A 21,342-nucleotide genomic window follows, 5' to 3' on the forward strand; every position below is an offset into this window, starting at 1 on the left:
CTGGGGTTTGGAGTCAGTGACAGCTCAGGACTGGCCCTGGTTTTCATCACAAAGCTAAAACTTATCTGAAAAGGAGTTTTTCCATTTTTTGGCTTTTGTTTTTTTTTGTTTTTTTTTGTTTTTTTCACAGAAGCACCTTCATGCCATAAACTACTCTATTCAGCTAAAACCCCAGGTATTTACTCTGGTGACACACTTTGCTGGCCAGAATTGGCCACTACCTGTGCCGAAGTCACATCACTGTGTTACCGTGGTGCTGTGTGCACAGCTGAGCTGCAGCCCTGGCACCTGACAGCAGCTCAAGTCCTCCTCCTCCTAGACTCATATAAAGATATTATCATATACATGATATGTATACTCATTAATAATATATAATAATATCAATATTATGAAAAAAAATCTTGACTGTGTATTAGCAGTTAAACCCTGGGACAGGGTCTGGAGTTCCAGGTGCACATGCAGAGCGGAGGTAACAGTGCCCATCTCCTGATGGAGGGGCCCCATCCCGTGGCAAGGCAGGTCACAGTACACAGAAGTGGTGTAGAGAAACAAACAGGGAAAAATTAAGTTCCTTATTTCTCGTGATGGGAATGAAACACTGCCCAAAACTCAACATCAGCGCTATTCCACCTCGGTGGCCAGGGCATTCTTTGCAAACCCCCTCTTAAAACATGTGCACAAACCCAGGGCAGGGGAAAATTCAACAGCTGCTTTTTCAAGTTATAATCTGTTATTTTAGAAACTTGGCAGGTAGTGGGCTCAAAGGCTGTTTTTTATGATCTCTGATCATAACAAAGTCTCCAGCAAGCATAGCTTTGCTAAACAGTGAAGGGAAACCAGGCTCAGCATGCCTCAGAGGAGTCTTCTGCTGAGAAGCATCAGCATTGTGCTGTGGAGATGCAAGAGGGAGAATCCGTCAGGCTTTGTGAGACAGAGCAAGGCACAGCCAGCTCCTCACAGAGAAAACAAACTGGACTTGTATGGAAAAACTGCTGCCACCCTCCTGTCCTGCTGCTTATCTAAGGAAGCAGCAGCACACAGAATATTTCTGACATAATATTAGAGGAGATGATGTCCCTGAACTGGTACCAGCGATACCTGGCGAGACAGAGGCAGCACATCATCTCTGAACAAACCCAGCAGCCCACTTCCACCCCCAGTGCTCTCGGGGGATGAAAGGAAAATGATCAGAAGGGAAGAAGCGATTCAAATTCAAGTGGCGCTAATAAAATATTCCCTTTGGTGGAGCAGAGGCTCATGGGCTCAGCCAGCTGCAGCACAGAGAGCTGGGAAGATGCAAAGAGCTGGGCCAGAACAAGAGCTGAGCAGCAGGAAGGTGAAGAAATGCCTCTGCCAGCATCACCATTAGCTCTCCCTTGCACCACCCCATGCACCAGGACCCCACTGACCCAGGGGTCAAAGCACAGCCCCAAGAGACAGAGAGGATTGCAGTTTGGTTTGTGAACGCGTAAAATATAAAATACAAAACCATGCAAAATACAAAACCACCTGACAGTGCATGGATGGAAAAAATCAGCCCTTGCAGGAATACCAGATGTCACCAGCACTGCCCCAACAGCCTCAGGACTCACCCTGCTGTGGATGGGACACGAGGATTCTGAAACCCAGAGGACGGGTCTCTAACAATTACCCATCAGGTCATGCTATGGGTTAGCCCAGAGCTGCTCCTTTGCATCAGGAGCAGTGAACTAGGAGTTACCATCTCCATGCAGAGGAATGGGGGAACAATCATCTCTCCTGGCACAAACCCAAAGCACTTCACACAATTCCAAGGCTTCAAATCAGAGTCAGACAGGTCAGCCCCACCACTTAGACTGGGTAAAGTTTCCACTCTCCAAACCATCTGACTGCATGGTTTGGAATTATCTACTTTCTCCTAAACATAAAACTGCTGTAAAAGAGGCCTGATGCACACAAATATTTGAAGCATGCACGTGTGTGTGAGGGGGTGTATGCACATGTACATGCACATGCTGCAGCTTAAGATACTGCAGATATAAACTCTCTAGTAAAGGCAGTTCTTAAACAGAAATATGCAGCCATCTTGGCCAGAAACCAAACCAAACCCAGCCCAGTCATTTAATCAGACCAAGCCAAGTCTTTCCCTGGTGTCCCTGAGCTGGGCATAGTTGGTGTTTCCAGGCTTCCCACTTCAGTAGAACACAGACTATTGTCTCACACACTTCCAGGACACCACTTATAGAGCAACCAATCTTTATTTTAGTGATAGCTTATGTTAGGAACATGCAAAGAAACACATGAGTAAGTCTCATCTGCCTCAGGCTCCTGTAAATCCTTTTCTTTTACCCTTTCACAGCACAACACATTGGACAGACATTGTTCACCCTGCAAAGCACAGTGTGTATATCCCCACTTGTCTGTCCTTTGGCTGGAACTGTGTTTTGCAGGTTTCCCGTGGGAAAGGAGGTGCTTCACTTCTGAAGAATGAAACCAGGTTGTTGCACATGCCACAGGGATGCTGGTGGTGATCAGCCACATGCACTGAAGGGCTTCAGGCTGGGAGGTGAGCAGCAAAATCACTTGCAGCTTGCCATGATGCAGGCGGGCTTTGTGCCCAGAGAACATATCTCCACCACAATCCCAGTGCATGACTGGTTCTCTTCCACAGCATTTTTCCTCCTGTCTCATCTTCTCTCTCCCCTGTTTTTGCATGCTCTCTGTTATGTCCTGACCAGATTCCCAGGGGTGAGACTTGAATTTGGAGTAAGTACAAAAACTACTTGAACTACAGAAAAAACCTGTATTAAGTCAACTAGGGGTATGATATTTGCTGAGAGTATTTCATAAACCATAGGTGTTCTGTACCCCATGCATGTTCAAACAACTCAAAATGAAATATGGTCTTCACCTTAACAGCAAGGAAGAGACCCCAGTGTTCAAAAACTGCAAGAAACACAATTTAGTATGAACCTGCTAATATTAAACAGGATTATCTTTAAAAAGCACTGTTAGATATTTACTAGTTTGCCATGAACCAACACTTTTTTAATTTGGGTGTTTTTTTCTGTGAAGAGTCTTGAGAAACTGACTCATGTCATTTGTCCTGTTTTTGGAAATGTGCATATATTTCAGAAGAGGTTCCAAATATCTTCCTCACTGAAAAAAAGGCATGGAGAGACATGGAGTGATGCCACCAGCACTGCTCATGGCTGGTGGCCCAGCAGCAGAGGGAGGACCAGGGCAATGGCAGCAGCAGGACTGGGGTGGGTGGCTGCACTCCCAGGGTCACTGCTGGGGACTGCAGCACCGTCCTTGCTTTGCTGATTCAGAAGCTGCTTATTTGCAGAGATGTCATCCATATCCAGGTCATACGCCAGCTCTGAAAGCAGAAGGAGAGAGGTGATCAGTAACAAGTGGTGTGTGTCAACATTCTGACACACAGCACAACCAGCCCCTCCAAAAACTGGGGTTCTGGGGGCAGCCCTGCTGTGGGCAGCTGGGTCTGGGTGCAGTCAAAGGCATCATAGGGCTTGATGGACCAGAAGAGCTTAGAAACATCTTGTCAGTCCTGCACCGACCAGTCTCTGTAACCCTACACCAAATCTTATGCTCGGAGAGACAAAAAAAATCACAACTGTGAGGTGCTCCAGTAAGAAAACAAAAGAGATAAGGGATGTGCCTTTTACTGGAGAGCTACTCCCAAAGAAAACCAGCTGAGCTTTGGAGGGGGTATTTAGCAATGCAAATTGTGTCTGCTCCCCAGGCACAACAAGGATATGTGCAGGAGTGAGGAAATCCTGGCAAGCACTTAACACTTCCCCAAACCCAGAGTCAGCAGAAGGCCTTGCTCACCAAAGCCTCCTGGCTGTAGGACCTGAGGAGCTCTGCATTCCTGCAATCTTATGTAAGAGTGTGCAAAATGTGCTTCTTACAGCACTGAGAACACATCCCATCCCTGGTCCGTCTCATCAAAGGAAGGAATGTGAATGGATCACGCACTCTGGGCATGCTGGTGTTGCAACATGGAGATTTTGAGATGAAGCACATGTGGGTTTCAATCCAGGAAAACATGCAGTATAAAAGTTTTGATAGTCCTGGCAGAGGAGCATGACATTAACAGAGGGAAAAGCTTGTGGCAACCCATCACTGGCTGCGAGGAACCTACTGAGCAGTAACTCACGGTTGCCCTTGTCTTGCTGGGTCAGGGAAGAATAAAGAAGTCCAAATGGAAAATATGGAAAGACAACACACCTGCAAATCTCAGGGCCAAGAACAAAGAGAAAAAGGTGTTTTAAGATGCCATTAGCCAGATCTACCTGGGGTATTTGAACCTGCCAATCAGCTGGACTGAGTGGGTGCACCCATGCTTGTCTCAAGGGAGTGGGGCTCTTGCTCCCCTGCTTTTGCTGCTGCCATCTTCTGGGGTCCAGCTTTGTCACCCAAATGGGAATCAGTTAAGCCTATTTGTCTTACCCTCAGAACCTGACCTTTTGAGCGGGAGAAAACTGGTGGTTTTCATCAGAAAAGACCCTGGCTCAAGCCTTTTACAAGCCTCCAGGATCACTAGCATGTTGGAAAGGTTTGGATCATCCCACCCCACCCCTGAGAAAGAATCCAAGAGACTGAATAAACACTCTATCTAAAAAATGCCACATCAATCCAATGAACACCACTGCCAAGGCAAACAGGCGGTATTTCTTAATCAAAAAATACCCAAACATTGCAAAACAAAAGCAGAACGACGTTAGTTTGACAAGTGAGTCATCCAGGCCATCAAAAGGGGTCAGAAATGTCTAAAAGGGAGCAGTTATCCATCCACACAGAGGGCCAGGTGCAAGCAGAACCCTCCTGGTAAACTGAATTCTCGTGTAGGTTCCCATAAATACTGCAATTCCTCTTTACCACAGCTTTCCTGCTTTTTTTTTTCTAAATAGTATAGATCTGCTGCTGTACTCTGGCGATGCACACCCATGGGAAGAGCAGGGGAAGAAAGGTGCCACCTTGAAAGAGATGTGCTGGGAGAGTTTCCAAGCACGGAAAGAACAAGTCCCTCTGGCATGAGGCATGCTCCAGCTTCCGGGCAGTTTGGGAGCAGCCTGCCTGCACCACCTTACTTTCCCAAGCTCATTTCTGGAAAATAAGTGAAGGGACCTGGAGTTGATAAATTCACAGCAGATTATTTCACAGTTGGTTGTCTGACACAAGACTCCTCAGTTAGCACAATGTGGGATCACAACCTGCCCTAGTGCGTTTTGGAAGGTATTTCCACACATTGCAAAGGCTCCTGAAACCAAAAAGATGCTCTATGGGGTCACAGTACTATCAGGCACCCACATGCTCCCAGACCAGTGATGGTGAGAGTATTTGGGGCAGAATATTCTCTTACTGGACATCCTAGCAAAAAAAAAAAAAAAAAGTCCTCAGGAACTGAGTAACTACTCTTGCCTTCCCTTTAGAAAAGAAATTTGAAACAAAATAGTGTTTCAGCAAAGTCCTTAACAGGACAAAAGGTTTTGATGGCCCCATTTACAGTCTTGTTCTGGGATGTAATTTATGAGACTCGAGTTCCTGCACGATCTCAATGCAGCAGCTGAATACCGTTGGAAATGTTCAGCCAGGACGTAGTACCAAAATGAGTGTTCCAAACATATTCTTCGCGTGGGAAATTTTCAAATTCCGGGATTTCACCTCAGCTTGAGTAAGGGTAATTTTTTAAAATCACGGCATTTCACCCAAATGGGGATGGTGATCCTCTCGCTATTCCCTTCTGGCCAAATTAAAGAGAAAGGAACAGAAACCCTTTTGTCATCAGAGATTAGAGTGCTATTTTCCTCACCTTGTTTAACTGCTTCAGAAGTTTAGTGCTTGGGTGTGCCGTTTGTTTTCACTGTTCCTTCCATTATATCCTACTCTTTATTTGTGCCCAACTGTATTTTAGGTGTGATGGATTTAGCCAAACATCTTTTATTTTATATTAATAATGGATCTGTAACCCTTGCAAATCCCTTTCACTCAACTTCTAATGACCTTTGCTACATCAGAGGAAAAGAAAATAAAAAGTATGAGCCTCTAACAGACCTCAGCCAGCTGATCCAGGCAATAACAATATTAAAAATATACATCACAGAATCACAGAATTGGTAAGGTTGGAAGGGATTACAGTGAGTCATCCGGCCCAAACTCCCTGCTCAAGCAGGGTCATCCCAGAGCAAATGGCACAGGATTGAGTCCAGACATTTCTTGAATATCTCCAGTGAGGGAGATTCCACACCCTTTCTGGGCAACCTGCTCCAGTGCTCAGTCACAGCACAGCCAAGAAATTCTTCCTCATATTCAGATGCAGCTTCCTGTGCATCAGTTTCTGCCCATTGCTTATTTTATTGATAATAACTTACTACTTATATTATTGATAATGAACATATTTTAAATCTAGGAATCCAAATTAGCAAATGTTCCTAACCAAGCAGTTCTTGAGAGGGCTCCATTATGATTTCCAACTTCTGTTAGGACCCCTGGTTACACCAGGTCACCTCCACATCCCTGCACCTCTGCTCCCCCAGGCTCCGGCAGTGAAAGAGCCTTGTGCATCAGGGATGGAGCTGCAGGATGGCTGATGGGGTAACAGAAACTAGCCTTCCACATACTTCATTTTGGCCACTTCCACCCAAAATTTTGTGTTTATGCTGCAGAATAACCTGAGAGAAGCTACGCCCCTGCCTCCCCTCTACCCAGCCACCTTCTGCATTAAACATCTCTATCACTCCAGCTCTGATCACCCAATTCACTGGCATCAGTTTCTCAGTACAAAGTGGCCCTTTGGCCTGTGAAGACTTCTGGGGGAGGGCAGGAAACTAGAAAAATCTGTTTCTGTTTATAATCAGAGTCCAGGGGGTATTGCCAACAATCTGCACTAATTACAAATTCAATCTTGAGTCATTTTGGTCCCTCTTGTCCTCTGGGCTGTGGATTAGATAATCCCTTTAAAATAATAGTCAAACATTAGCTCTGCTTTTTTTCTCTTTCCCCCCCCCCATCCTCACGCAAGCCGAGCGTGCCGTGCCGATTCCCAGAATCCTCACACAGCTGGTGAAAGGTCTCCAGCCGCACACAAGCCGGTCCCTCCGGAAGCATCTTTTGTAACCAAAGCCCCTCTAACACAAAGCTGCTGCGCTGTGCTCCCAGGATGGCAGCAGCCTCAATGGCCTCGCAGCGTGGATGACAAAACCTGGCGCCAGCCCTACGACACGCACTCTCCACATCCACAGAATAAAGCGGCAGCATTTTCCCATGGATTAGGGTTGGAACTGGGCATACTGACTCTGCACAAGCAGGAATCATTGGAGAGCTCTTCTTGCTGAACCACACCAGCTTTGGAGACAGCTACAAAATGCGGGTTGGCTGGGAGGAAGTTGGGTTTGAGTTGGGATAAAATGTCCCACAGCAGCTGGCACAGCAGAAGTCAGGAGGAAGAGAACTGGAACATAAACTTTCCTCTGCCAAATCCAATGCTGCCCACCAAAACACCCCTTTTCACCCCAAAAAGGACAACATGGCCTCAAGCAAAGAACTGCTAGCAAATGTCTGGCAAATGACCTCCAAGAGCCCTGCTGCCGCAGGCTGGCTCAGCTGCTGCCCAGAGCCCAGAGCCAGGGAATGTCATCTCCCAGCCAGGCATCTGGGCAGCCTGCCTGCCAAGCCTGCCCCAGCAGATGGCTCCAGCCATGGACCCAATATAGTAACAGAGCCATAATGGATGGCCAGGCATGAAAACTGCCTCCCCCTGGCACTCGATAGCTCTGCCAGTGCCCCGTGTAGCCACGACGGGTGTGAGGGGATCCCGACACAGGTGAAACCATTAAGCCTAACGCAGCGTGTTCAGCCAACAGGGCTGCTGTGGGGATGGCCCTGCTTTGCAGATGATGGAAACACTGTGGTGTGGAGGGAATGGATCACGTTTCCAGTGAGTGCAAAACACATCAAGTAGAAGTGTCACAGACAGGTAGGGCAGCTTGGCAAGCTTCTGCATATGCCACCATCTGCCTGCATTTTTCCTTCAGGACTGTTTTTTCTTAGGAAGGCACATGCTACCATTGCCACTGAAAACAACAATCTCCAGAGTGCGTTGCTTTGTTTAATGTTTTTAACCATCAGGCAACTTGGAAGAAGTTGCCAATAGATGCAGTAGACTGGCTGTCTCAAAACAGGACAGGATTTCTTAAAGGTAGAGATGTTTGAGTCAAGCCCAAACTGTTGACTCATTACCAGGTGAAGCATAAGAGCCTGTGATTCCACAGACCAGTCTGCCTGACTTTGGCTCCCAAATCTCTCCATCTGTACAGTACCAACCATTTCACTCTCCCAGGTGTTTGCACCTGAAATGTAGAACACCAATTTCATCCCAAATGTTTCCTGCTGGAACACCAAAACTCTGCTCACCTCAGCCTGCAGTTACCTGGTTTTCTCATGCAAACAGCTCATATTACAAAAACACCTCTGCCTCCCCAAAGACAACACCTGAAACCATCCCTTGGGTTACATGGCAACAACAGACACAACTGCATGGACACAGCCAAGATTCCCAACATTCTGCTTCTCCAAAACACCTTAAACTTGTCTAAACACCTAGTCAAGCATGGTTTCATCTCATCAGGGAGGTTTTGCCCTCTGGCTTATTACCATTAAAATCCTGGAACACCAACAGGTTTGCCAGTTGACTTCTTGCACAACGAGCTGCAACAGCCCAGCTGTAGGTGCGGCCACACCGGTGTGTAATTAAAGCGCTGAGCCAGGGCTGGCCATGGTGCTTTCGTTGGCACACATCACTGAGATGGATGTGCAGCATGTGCATGGTCTTGTGCCTCTGCTTTTCCACCTCCTCCACAGCAATTTAGGAGGTGTGGCTCTTGGCAATATGGATTTGGAAAAAAAAAAAGAAGAAAAAATCCAGCTCGACATCACCTTGCCGCCGTCGGCAACATGGCCAAGAGAGCTGGCATGGCTCAGCAGCCACGGGTAAAACCAACTTCCCGGGCAGAAACCCAAAGGAATCAGGTTTGGGATTGCTGATTTGCAAACCAAGACTTTTCCCCCGCGTGCCTGTTTGCCACGTCTCAGCTGCTGGTGTGCCACAGAGGCCCCATGGCCTGCAGCACGTGTCCACCAGCGACCCAGAGGCCACAGCTACCACCACAAACCCAGGACTGATGGGGGAGGAAGTTCCCCTAGGATCAGTGCTCTCTGGAAGGCAGCATTAAATTGATTTGGGGGGATCCAGATGTGAGGAAGCTCCATCTCAGTCCCACACCAGGGGTGTGACCAGGTGCTGTTCGGGGTACATGAGGCAATGAGCTCTGAGAGGCAGCCAGTATGCACACCCTGGCTCCCCAAACTCCAGTACCACCACAAAAGTCTCTCCACACGTCTGCAAGCTTTTGATGGGGTGAAGGGACAAAACACTCTCAAAACTCAACACAGTGTACAGGGAGCGGGGCTGCACCATGACCACAATTCCAGCAATTGCTCCTTCCCCCCACCTTGGCCAGAGGCTGGTGGCCAGGAAGGCAAATCATTTAGGACCTGGGTCTATGTTTACTTTGAAGATGTACTTGTTACATTCTTCTTTGCTCCTTGGTTTTTTTTCTAGATCTACCCTGAAGAGAATGTGGCATCTGCAATTGCATTCCTCTTTTTCCCCTTGGCAGAGCGTGAAAGAGTTTCTGAACTGCACTTGTGGAGTGGAGCCACAAAAACATGTTTAACAAAATGCACTCATGTAATCTATTAAAAATTAACAAATCTCATTAACATTATTAATTGGAAGTGCCAGAGTCCTTGTACTTTGCTGATGAAGCAGCATTATCCATGCTATACAGTCCAGAAGAAGAGCTGCTACTTAAAGGAGCTTAGAAGAATAGCACTGAAAAATAGGGAGCTAAACATGTACAGCCAAAAACATCTACAAAGACAGGAGTCAACAAATAAAAAGAGGAATAGCTGGAAACAGAAGAGTATGAATAGAAGTGAAATTATTTAAGTGGCAGCAATACAGGACTGGATCAAGCAATGGCCCTGCAGATCCCCCAGTACCTTGGCCCACTCTGATGCGGAGTCATCTTCTTCCTGCTTGGAGGCCTTCAAGATCTAAATCCCAAAGAGGTCCATTCTGATCACTCTGCTGTCACCTGAGACATCTCTGCACAGTCTTGATTTTGGGAAGTAAGGTTCCCAATGACAGCAGAGCAAAATTAAATGTTTCACATTCTCTCTAATGATAGAAAACTACGTATTTCCATCTAACTGAAATTTTCTCCTTCATGTTTTCTTCCCCAAAATCTCTTGGATATGACCAGGAGAGGAAGCTCTTTCTTGCTATATGCTGGCCTTCAACTCTCTAAGCTCAGGACATTAGGGTATTAGCAGGACCTGACAAAATGCAGTCCTAAGGAAAATGCAATGGTCGCTGTCTTCCAGATGTTAGCCACTAAAAGCAGCCCTCAAGGCAGAAGGATATTTCTCAATGCTTGATTAGAAAGCTCGTGGTGGTGTTATGGCACCCAGGAACATCTGACATCTTCTTTTGTGACTCACTGTGTGTGGAAATCAGACCTGAAAGTGCCCAGGACACAGAGGCCAGGGGTTGTGGCATTCCTGCTTCAAGTAGGCAACCCGGAATGTGCCTCTTCAATCAGAAGGGACAAAGACTTTGTGCAATGTCTACACTCAGTGAAAAACTCCTGGATGTCCCCCAGGCTACAACTCATGATGCCAAGGGAAATATCTCAAGTGAGATTTCAGGTCAAAACCCGGGAATTTGAGTTGTGCATGGACATACCTGCTCTGCCCATAGTAGAGCTGGCAGGTAGGCTCAGGCATGGTGATACTCCATGCTCCTCTGCTCAGCCTGCCTCTGCTCCTGGAGAAACTTCCTGAGGTTTTGTGCTCTGACACTGCCCAGGATCACCAGCATGGATGGACAGCAAGCTCCCCCCATCCATGCCAGGAGAATGTTTGCATAGAGCAGGAGCTGAGGTGAGAGAGCTGCCAAGGGAAGGGAGCCAAGTGGTAACAGCATTGCCTGGCTTTTTTCATTGTGTTAACCTGCATAAACAAACAAATAAAAAAAAAATCTGGACCTGCATTAAAACAACATTAAAGTGACTTCAGCCTATAAAAATGGGGTAATGCAGAAGGTCCTGAGAAACATCACCATACCAAACTTTTCCACTTTATTCAGAAGAAGGTTTAAGTTCATAGGCTGGAACATTTTAACAGCTTCAGGACATGTTCCCTGCACTGGAAGAAGCCCCAGGAACAGCCTCTGTAGTCTGAAACCAGGACCTGGCTTTGCACTGCGTGGCTGTGGAGAAAGACCCAAATTAAACCCAGCTGCTCACTGGGTGCCTGTAACATTTGACACAAACCCTGGCTGATTTCTGCTCCCTGCCTCCCTCCCAGGCCGAGAGCAAACCCTGACCCCAGAGCACTGGTGGAATGATGGTGCTGAAATCTGGACCTGAATGGTGGTGGCAGCTCCAGTGGGAATCCCAGTGCCATCCCTACTGAGCACCAGGGCACCAGGACACTGTGGCTGCAGTGCTCGGGCTGTGCTGGACTTCTGTCATCACACTGACACTGTCCTGGGGGCACAGGGCCTGGGACCATGCTGGAGATCAAGGAGATCACCTTGACTGCTCCCACTCCAGAAGGAGGGAGCAAGGGATGGAGGGGATTGGCCCTGGGCTTCTGCCTGGCATCTCTCTGGGTCAGCCACAAGAAGGGACGAGGACACATGTGGGACAATCCAGACTATTCTGGGGACACCTGCATTGACCCAGCAAGCAGTGAAACAAGGAGGTGACAACTCAGTAGGTCTCCAAGATCCAAGCCCACAAATCCCTCCTTCTCCATTGTATCTGGAGCAATCATGGCTCTCTCTTAGGAATGTCACAATCACAGTGGAAAATCAGAATAAAAAGGCTATGTAATCCAGTTTGTAAATCCCTTCAAAATGACAAAATCTTCTCTAAAATGGCTTACAGGGATTAGAGATAAGAGTTTCCTGGAAATCAAGAATTGCACTTCAGCCTCCCCCATCTCTTCACTGCCTCAGAAAAAAAGTCTTGCTTGTGCCCCCCACCCCACCTCACTCCTTCCCAGCCATTATCCCTGCCTTGGAGACCAAAAGCAGCTCCCTGCAGCCCCTAAAAACAGCAGAGCTGTTTCTACCTGATTTTGCCAGAAGCAGAATTTTGGGGCACAATCTGCTGCATATACCTGAACCTGTGGACAGAGTGCATCAGTGGTAGGAAACCTGCCTGCCACAGAGAGAGGAGGGGATGACTGCCAGGCTCTTGCAAGAGCTTTGGTCCATCCCTACTCCAAACAGGCACCCTGTGGTTGTCCAATGTGCTGCCATGGTTTTGTGAGCTGCAGGACTTGCACCCAGTCCTGTGGGTGCCCCGCAGAAAAACATCCTCTTAATTCAGGATGGTCTTCTAAAACCCACCAATGTGCCAATGGTGGCAACGCTACCAAGAAGAGAAAGGTCAAACACCCATGTGGGGATGATATAAAATAATTTAGCAGCCATGCCATTAATATTCTGATAGATTAAAATTGTCATTTTGTTTAATATTGTGACTCGAGTATCCAAGTCGATGGTGGGAGGACAGTTTTCTTTTGGGAATTTTTATTTCATGAGAGTTTTTGTCCTTTCCTTCTTATTTGGAACAACAACAACAAAAAGGGATTGCAATATTAGCATTCCCGGCAGAGCACACATTCAAGTTCCTGACCTGTTATTGCTCAAGGACTTCTGCAGCTGCAGATGCCTGTTTGGAGCTACAGTTAGGTCACTTTGAATGATGCTCATAGAATAAGGATCAAAACACTCACGTCTGGATCAAAAGGACATTTTATGAACACTGCAGCCTGAGTTAAGTGCTGATGTGCATACTTAGGTTCGCCCTTACATTACCTCAGGTTGGTTCTAATAAAATTAACACCCTTTTAAATAATGCGCTCAATTTTGTTTGTTTCATGGTTTTGTGCCTTATGGCTTTGAAAACATATTCTCAAAACCTTTCTATCATACTGGGAATGTTTAGCTGTTTTGGCATCTGCAAATCAACATCTTTGTACAGAGGAATAATAAGGATTGCGCCTACATATCATTGTTCCACCTGCTCTAACCTGGATTTATCCTCCAAAGGTTGGGGTTTGTTTTTTTTTCTGCCCACAAAAGAGGGTAACCAGTCACATTCTTTCTTTTCCCAGGAAGAATTACTACCTGTAAATAAACAACTAAAAACTGAACTACAAGCACCAGCAGCATGAATTCTCCTTTGTAAAGAGACAACAGGAAAAACAAAACAGGAAAAAAAATCCAGTCTCTCCTCTGTGTTTCACTTGCACATTAGAGGTAAAAATGAACTTGCCAGTCCAGGACAGGGGATGTCTTATTGATGCAATACAGCCGCTTAACTGTTCTTTAGAGATATTCATCTCAAAAGGCAGAACAGAAAGAGCATTTTCCCCCTTTTATTTATTTATCTTTTTTCTTTGTGCCAACTCACCTTAGCTGAAAAGCACATTGAGATTGTAATTATGGGAAGGCCTCATCTAGTAGATTTGTAAACTCCACTATCGGCTTGAATTACTGGAATTAGCAAGGCTAATTTAATGTCACTGTTCAAAATAGCTCAGATTTGGAATTTCTTAATGGCCTTAGGAAAAGGAGTCTTTATGCATACTGCAATCTAGCCTTCATTCTTAGACTAAATTCCTTCTCATAGATTTTGTGAATGCCCTGTTTTGTAGCCAACACAAACTCTGTCCAGTAAAATAATGTAAGGACTCAGAATGAAAAGAGATTAGCTGTTCCCTGCTCCTGTTATTTTAAAGCAGAAATAACTTTGGCTTCTACTGATTCATAGACAAAGCTTGAAATGCAAAGCATGCTCAACTCCAGATTCAGCATGAAAAGGCCTTAAAATATTCCCGAGTGCAAGTAATGGACTTATTAGAGGGATGAAAAGAGGCACTTTTCACAGAATCCCAAGCTCTTTAGTCCTGTCATATCAATAATCTTGCTTAAGAATTTCATTCCATTTACATTTCTTTCCCTTCCAAATATCCTGCCTGACTCCTATGAAATACAACATTTACGCTTTTAAAGTGTTAATTTATTTCTGTTAATGCTTGGTGGTGTAAAATGTCTTTTGGATCACCCAGAGTGTGAGCAATGGGTGTCACGAGGGGGTGGGACAGGGAGCAATTCTGGGCTGTTATACACCTGAAAACTGATAAATGAGGAGGGAATTTTAAAGACTTGATTAAGAGCATTTTCTTTAAATAGTGGCAGTTGATTGTGCTGGAAGTCGACATACCTGCAATCTGTCCCAATCTCCTTTATGTTCATGTTTAACATGCACAAAAACAATGCTGAGAGTAAGAAAGAAAGAAGAAAAAAAAAAAAAAAGCTTTATAGGTATCAGGAAGGGAATTTGCCTAGCTCTCCTAAGCTGCCAAAATGTATCAATTTTTAACCTAGTTTATCTAGACTTTGAAAGATGCTACAGCCAGCACGAAGCAACTAGTGATGATTTTCCCTCTCTGAAGAATCTGCTGAAAAACAAAGGGAATTCAGGAACAAATCACAAAAGTCTGTGTGCGCATAGCAAGGAAGGATGCCCCCCTTTTTTTTCCATTTGGCTCCCTGCCCCCAGGACAATTTGCACTGACTGGTGACTGTCAGCATGGAGGGGAAATAAGATGTTTTAGGCTACATCTGCTTGTGGCCTTCCACAAGACAGCACCAGGAGACCAAAAGACCCCCCAGACACCGTGACAGGATGAGTGGCCACACTGAGATGGCCATCCCTGGCGTGTGGTGCTGGGCAGTGACGATTTTCGTAGACCAAACCAGATTTCACATTGCCCAAGGGTCTCAAAGCACACCCCAGGCATTAATTACACCTTCCACTTTGAAGAAATTAATTAAGCACTAAAACCTTCTGGTCCCTGAGAGCCAAGCACAAACCTCCATTCACTAATGGCTAAAACTGAGCTGAGGTTGTGACGAGGTTTCAAGAACACTGACGGGAGAGCTGAGGAAAGCACCTCTGAGTGCCCTGAGCCACCCTGAAGCAGCAGAATCCTCCCCCCAGGATACTTCCAATTCCTCTGGAAACGTCCCAGCAAGTCCCCCCTGAGGAGGCAGCCATTCGAGGTTCTGAATCACTCCTTATGGCAAGGCATGGGAAGCTGACATATCAGGGAGCTGGGGGTGTGAGGGACAGCCCCATCCCACAGCCACCCTTCAGGGCATCTGCTCAGTCCCTGTTTCTAAGGACTCCTCAAGAGCCTCTGACATTAGGAGTTGCTTTTCCTGATAACAAATTGGACACCCTGATGGGACATCTACGTGTCAAAGGAGCAACAGGAGCTCCTCACATCATCCTTGTTGCTTTCTTGAGTGCTGCTGGGCTGCTGTGTGTGACCCGTTCCTGGGTGAAACATCCTCTAGCCCCATTCTCCCAGCTTCTCCAGCTGCAGGAGGCATCCCCAACAGACCCACAGGGAGCAGATCAATGGGCAGGCACCCCAACATACAGGGGTGCTCCAAGATGCTCTAAAAACCACCCTCACTGCAGCATTTGCTGAGTTAGTATCTTCCACTGGAATAAATCCACACATACGACACAGCCTTGGTCACTCTCCTGCAATGCTCTAGTAAAGAAACAAAACCCTCTCTGCCTCCTGATTCCCCTGTTTTGCTCCATTCAGGCTTGCTGGATGTCTCCCTGTGTTTCCATCTGCCTGGACGATTTCGTGCCCTCTCAGAAGCTGGACAAGCCATTTGCCCAGGGCACTCACAATGGATTTAAGAGGAGCAGCCTGCCAACCCACAAACATCTGCTGTCACTGCTTCCTTTGCAACAAACACCTGGATAAAATAGGTGACAAGTGCATTAAAAAAATATGATACCTGTGTTGCGGAGAGCTGGAAGGCAAAGGGGGATTGCCAGCCCCTGCAGCTAACAAAGAGTGACGGCTGTGCTGGAGCTGTGGCCTGGGAAACACATTAAGACCACATGGGGTGTTGAATTGTAACAGGAGTGCTGGGCTTGCAGGGCAAGCAGGAGCTGGGCAGGAAGCAAATTCAGAGAGACCAGAAACAATGGGAGTTTCTCAGCGCACCTAGCTTTGTTCACCTAGCTTTACCCTCCCAAAAACTGGGAGGAGCAGGTGAACAGGCACACCTGAGCTGCAGGTCAAGCAGAGGCAGAGGCAGTCTCCCCCTGTGCATCCCATCCTGCTCTGGGGAGATGTCCAGTGAGGGATCCCTCAGAGCAGGGCTTGCTCTAGGGGCTCTATCTGTTAGCTCTGCTTTGGGGTTAGTGCCATCCTGCAGCCATCCAGTCCCCCAGGGTAGGTTTCAGTGGGATGGAGGGGATTTAGGAGCCTCCAGGCAAACCCATATAGTGGTCCCACTTACCCTGCATCCTACATAACAGAAGCTGGTTAAGTATTTTTACAGACAGGTTTCTGCTCCTTAATGTATGCAACTGTCAGGGTGAACCTTAGTTGTAAGCAACTGAAATCAGGCTCCAAGCTCTTGCTTTCCAACCCAAGCACAGCAGTAATTTTTGTTCAGTGTGTAGCAATACTGCCTTGCTATGTCCTTATTTTGGGATTTTTTTTTGGGTACACAGAACCATGTTTCTTTTTTCCACATTTTCTAATGAGTTCTGGCGGTAGGAAGTTGTTTGTAAATCACACAAGTATTTGTTTTACTGGAAACATCTGCTTTAACACATTTGTATTTTTAAAAAGGCCAATTTTTTTTTTAAACAAAGGTATTAAGCTGCAATGTAAATTGGGCACATCTGTTTATGAGTCACTGCAATAGCACTGTCTCTAGTGCACCAGATCACATGGATCTCCAGGGGCCTGATCCAGCAAATTAGAAACTCACAGCTTGCTCTGCTCCCTTTTCCAGCACTCCTCTTCCGAGAGCACTTCTGCCTGATTTAATAAATTAAGGCCACTAAATAAGAGAGACCTATTTAGTTCCTGCTAATAATATTAGGTGTCTGGCCCAGCAGACACTTAAGTATCAACAAGAGACACAAGCTAGTGCTCAAGTCCACAGGAACCCGAGGGCCAAGTTCAGTGCAATTATTTACACTGAATATTAGTGTGCAAATATTTACAGCTGGGAGCTCCAGGTTGCACCAGACCCACTCTGCCCATGGTGCTGTACCACCTCTGCTGCCTTCATCTGCTCAGGGCTGCCATAAGAAACATCTAGAAAAGCCAGATTGAGGGAAAGAGATCAGCTGAACCTCCAGGATCAAAACCTGACCCACCAGCTGGATTTTTTCACTGGAAAAAAGAAGGTCAGCAGACCTGGGGGACTGGTCTGAGGCCCAGGAAAAACCATTCAGCTCTGGTAACTGCAGTGGCTGGAGAGCATCCCTGATGATTCTGGGGTAAATAAAGCCAAGCAGGTGTGGGAAGGGGGGAATCCAAACCAGCAAGGAGATGCCTGGAGAGGGCGGATTCAGGACTTCCATCCCCACAAGAGCTGCCAGACTCCAACTGTCCAGGGCAAAGCTTTCTGACTGTCACCAAAGCCCACACCTAAATAAAGCTACAAGGGTCAGGAAGGGACACAGAAGGCAATGGTGCCTCGGATGCTCCCCGAGAACAGACACTGGAGCACAAGTGGGGAAGTTTGCTTTTATAGGGAAGGCGAGAGGAGAGTGTTTTGGTATAAATGCATTCTTTCACATTCTCTGCACATGCTTTAGCAGTGATTTATGCGGACAGGAGAAGAGATACTGCAGGCTATGTTCTGTGATGGCTTTGGGGAGCACACAACATTTTTTTTATTTATTTACTTTTCACTGGAATGATCTACAGAGAACCAGAAGAGGACAAGCAAACATACCAAAGCTGCAGAGCAGCCAGCAGAGAGTTATCAAGGAGACAGAGGATATTACTCAGATTCTGATAATAACCACCAGCTCCCACCTGCCAACTGCAGGCTGTCTGACACAAAAAAAACTCCAAAAACAGGCTGGAGCAGATGTCTGCCTCCCCGTGCAGGAAGCATCTCCAGTATCCATGAGACACAAGCAAAACAGCTTAGAGTCCAGAAATTTTACACAGACTTGAGATAACTGAATTCAAACAGGAAGGAGGGAGAAAAAAAAAAAAAAAACCTAAAGCAAAAGGATATGTCTCACATTACAGTCGTAATTTACATTTTAGAAATCCTGCTGGGACTCCTGCACTGGACTGAAGCAGTGACAGATGCCCTGGCAATCTGTCCAGCAGCCAAACCTGATGCTCAGCAGCCAGCAGTACCTGCCACTGCAAAACATCCCTCCCCACACATCACAGAGCCACCACGGGATGCAGCAGCATCGTGGGCACTCGGGGGTGCACAGGGACCCTCAGCACCCAGCAAAGACACAGCCCCAAGGCAGTGCTTCAGGCACCAGCTCCCACCTGCCTGGAGATGGGATACACAGAAAGGGCTCTCCAAGGAAGGAAGGTGTGGGAAAGGAAAGGTGCTGATGGGTTTGCATTCAAGTTCTGTGCTGGGCACAGGCCCAGCCTCCTGCAGGAGGGAAGGGCAGAGCATTGTCCAGGTCCCACGGGAAGCAAAGAGCAAATGAAAAGCAGGAGCACACAGCAAGATGTCATTGAGAGCCCCAAACACCATTGAAGACACTTTCTGAAACAACAGAAGCTGGTCAACACAGGAGATTTCCATTCCCATAAAAGAAGTGGAATCTGCTACTGCTCCAAAGCAGAACAAAAGCAAAACATGTCCAAATTTTTTTAAAAATATTTTTAAAAGGCAAGTCGACATACAACTCCAACAAAGTCCAATTAATTAATTTATTTGGTTTTGGGGGGGTTTTTTTCCTGTGTTATAATTAAAAATGTAATTTCATGCAGACTTTTAGACAAGAAGCTGCTGTGGAGTGAAAGCAGACAGCATTACCTTGTGCTTCAGGCTGCTGCTGCTTCACTTCCCTGCTGCAAGAGCAGAGAGAGATGTTTCAGTTTACTCCTAAACAAGAAATTCCCATCCAAAACTCCAGCATGCTTCACTGCCTCCCAGTTCCAGCAGAGGCAGTTTGCAACACAAAGTCTCCCATCAGAATGTTTCTGGCTGGCCCTAAAAGCAACTTGAGGGGAGATTAAATTTTGAAGCCAGGGCACTTTTGCCCCAAGGAAGATACCCCAGAGACCCAGAAAAGCTGGCAAAGCCAGCAGACTCCAGAACCACTTGGGTGCCTGAAATTTGTTCCCAAAAGAAACCCATCGGGCCCTCCTTCGAGCTGTGAAAGCCCCAGGGCAGGAATGGAGAGGGAAGGCAGAGCACAGTATGTGGGAGCTAATGCGTGGGAAGGAGGACATCCCTCCTCCAGCTCACAGATCATCCATCCCAGCACGAGGGGTCAGGGATCTGCTGGAGATGCACCTGGGAATCAGGGGTGCCTGTGCACAGGCAAACACACCTGGTTCAGTTCATGTTACTCCTGGTGTCAGCCCCAGCAGATGTGTGTGCACAGCTCAGGGCTAATGCACAACAGCCGAGGAGAGCTCCTGCCTGACAGATGATGGATCCCCTGTTTCTGGAGCACACAGAGCAGTGTTGACTCAGTAATTGATCCTGTCCCGGTAGTGCACCGACTGATGAGTGATTTGCAGGCCAGACCCAAATTCACACTATTTTCACTTGCAAAGCGAGGGGTGAGAAGACAGAAAGAAATGAGGATTAAAACACCAGGATCCTAGGAGGTTTCTCTGGAGAAGCATCCTTCTTCCCCTTTCCAATACCTTTTTGGCAAGGACTAAGAAAGAAGCTGCTTTCTGAGCAGATCTGTGTTTCTTTCTTCTGGAGACCAACAGCAACCAGCAACAGGCTCTGAAGTCAGATCTGTGCACAAGTCCAGCATGGGCTGTCCATTGATGTAATTTTGAAAACCTCATCTCAAGTAATGCCTCTTCCTCCATCCAGGTTACGTCCAGATCCAAACATCTTCCAGATACTCAGAGCTTCATTTAATCAGGCTTGATTAATTCATAGTCACATTTATATTTATGGAAAGATGTAACTCATTTTCAAAATGCAGTCCTGCCATCTGCAGCATGTAGGGACCTGTTGGATCCCAGGTAAGGAGATGCTGCCATGCAGGCTCTCACTCAACCACATCTAAGAAAACACCAGAGCTCCTGGTTGCTGCCACAATGTGATGCTGCAACTCACACTGCCAGGTCATTGCCACAATAACCACCTGCACAAAAACCCCTACATTTGTTCAAATTTGAAGAGGGGAACCTGGAGGTCAGGCTTTTTAAGGCAGCCTGGAGAATTTGAGCACTCCCCATCTTCTTCCCTATAGGGCTGAAAAAGTGCTCTGAAAGTTGTACCCAAAATATTTCCAGTAAGAGAGGGTTTCCATGATCCACCTGACACATCATCTGTTCTCCTGGACATCTTCAGGGCAAGAGGATGGACAGCAGTGCAGCAGCCACAGCTAAGAGACCAGGGCCTCCTCCCTATGCACTTTCAATGAGACAGGGCCACCTGGCCCAACACTCATTGTGTCTTCAGCTATTGACATAGTTCTATTTCCCCAAGACACTTTCTGGGCAAACTTGTTTTATAGTCCTTGATGGACCTTGGTGCTGTGAACTTGTCTTCTTTTGTCACTGAAAGGGATCTTAAAGATCATTTAGTTCCACCACATTTGCCATGGATAGGGACCTTCCACTAGAGCAGGTTGTTCTGACCCCCATCCAAGCTGGCCTTGAGTGCATTTTCTGGGAACAGGGGCTGCAGCAGGCACGGGGCAGGAGAGGGATGACCCAGCCCTGTGCTGTGACATTTGTGACATGCTGTGATATTTGACAGCTGAGTGCTGGCACACTGACACAAGTGCTGGGCACACACAGCAGCCAGGACAGCTGGGACACACTCCAAGGCCAGAGTCCTCTCTCAGAACACTGAGCAGGGCTGTGCCCTACAGCCTCATTTATTACATCCCCATAATCTCTCTTATCAGCTTACCTGCAAGTAAGGCATTAGTAAAAGCCAAGCCACTCATGAAAGGGGCACCCTCTCCTATGTGAAAAGTCAATCAACATGTTATATTGTTATCAGGTTCGCAAGACAAGCCTCTCTTTGTACAACAAAATGTGCAGATATGGTGCCCTGACTATCGGTGTAAGGTTATCTTGTTGGGCCTTTGGCAAGTAGCACCTGATCTGCTTCTGTCTGAAATACACCTTTATTGTTGTGTCTTAAAAAGAAAAGCAGTTAAATTATTTTGC

The 21,342-nt window shown here is 46.8% G+C and overlaps 1 protein-coding gene across 1 annotated transcript in view; it reads right to left on the bottom strand.

Annotated features, from left to right (window-relative positions):
- Positions 1-2,218: 2,218 nt before the first annotated feature.
- GPC3 (glypican 3) overlaps positions 2,219-21,342 on the bottom strand; it is a 141,824-nt gene continuing 122,700 nt past the window's right edge. The window contains exon 8 of the mRNA XM_066182078.1: positions 2,219-3,361. Coding sequence (XP_066038175.1) covers positions 3,186-3,361 — 176 coding nt within the window. The 3' untranslated portion in view covers positions 2,219-3,185. The remainder of the gene's footprint in view (positions 3,362-21,342) is intronic.

Source organism: Chamaea fasciata, unplaced genomic scaffold (assembly GCF_029207755.1).
Source record: "Chamaea fasciata isolate MVZ Bird 193981 ecotype frontalis unplaced genomic scaffold, bChaFas1.0.hap1 SCAF_4, whole genome shotgun sequence".
Taxonomy (NCBI): Eukaryota; Metazoa; Chordata; class Aves; order Passeriformes; family Sylviidae; genus Chamaea; species Chamaea fasciata.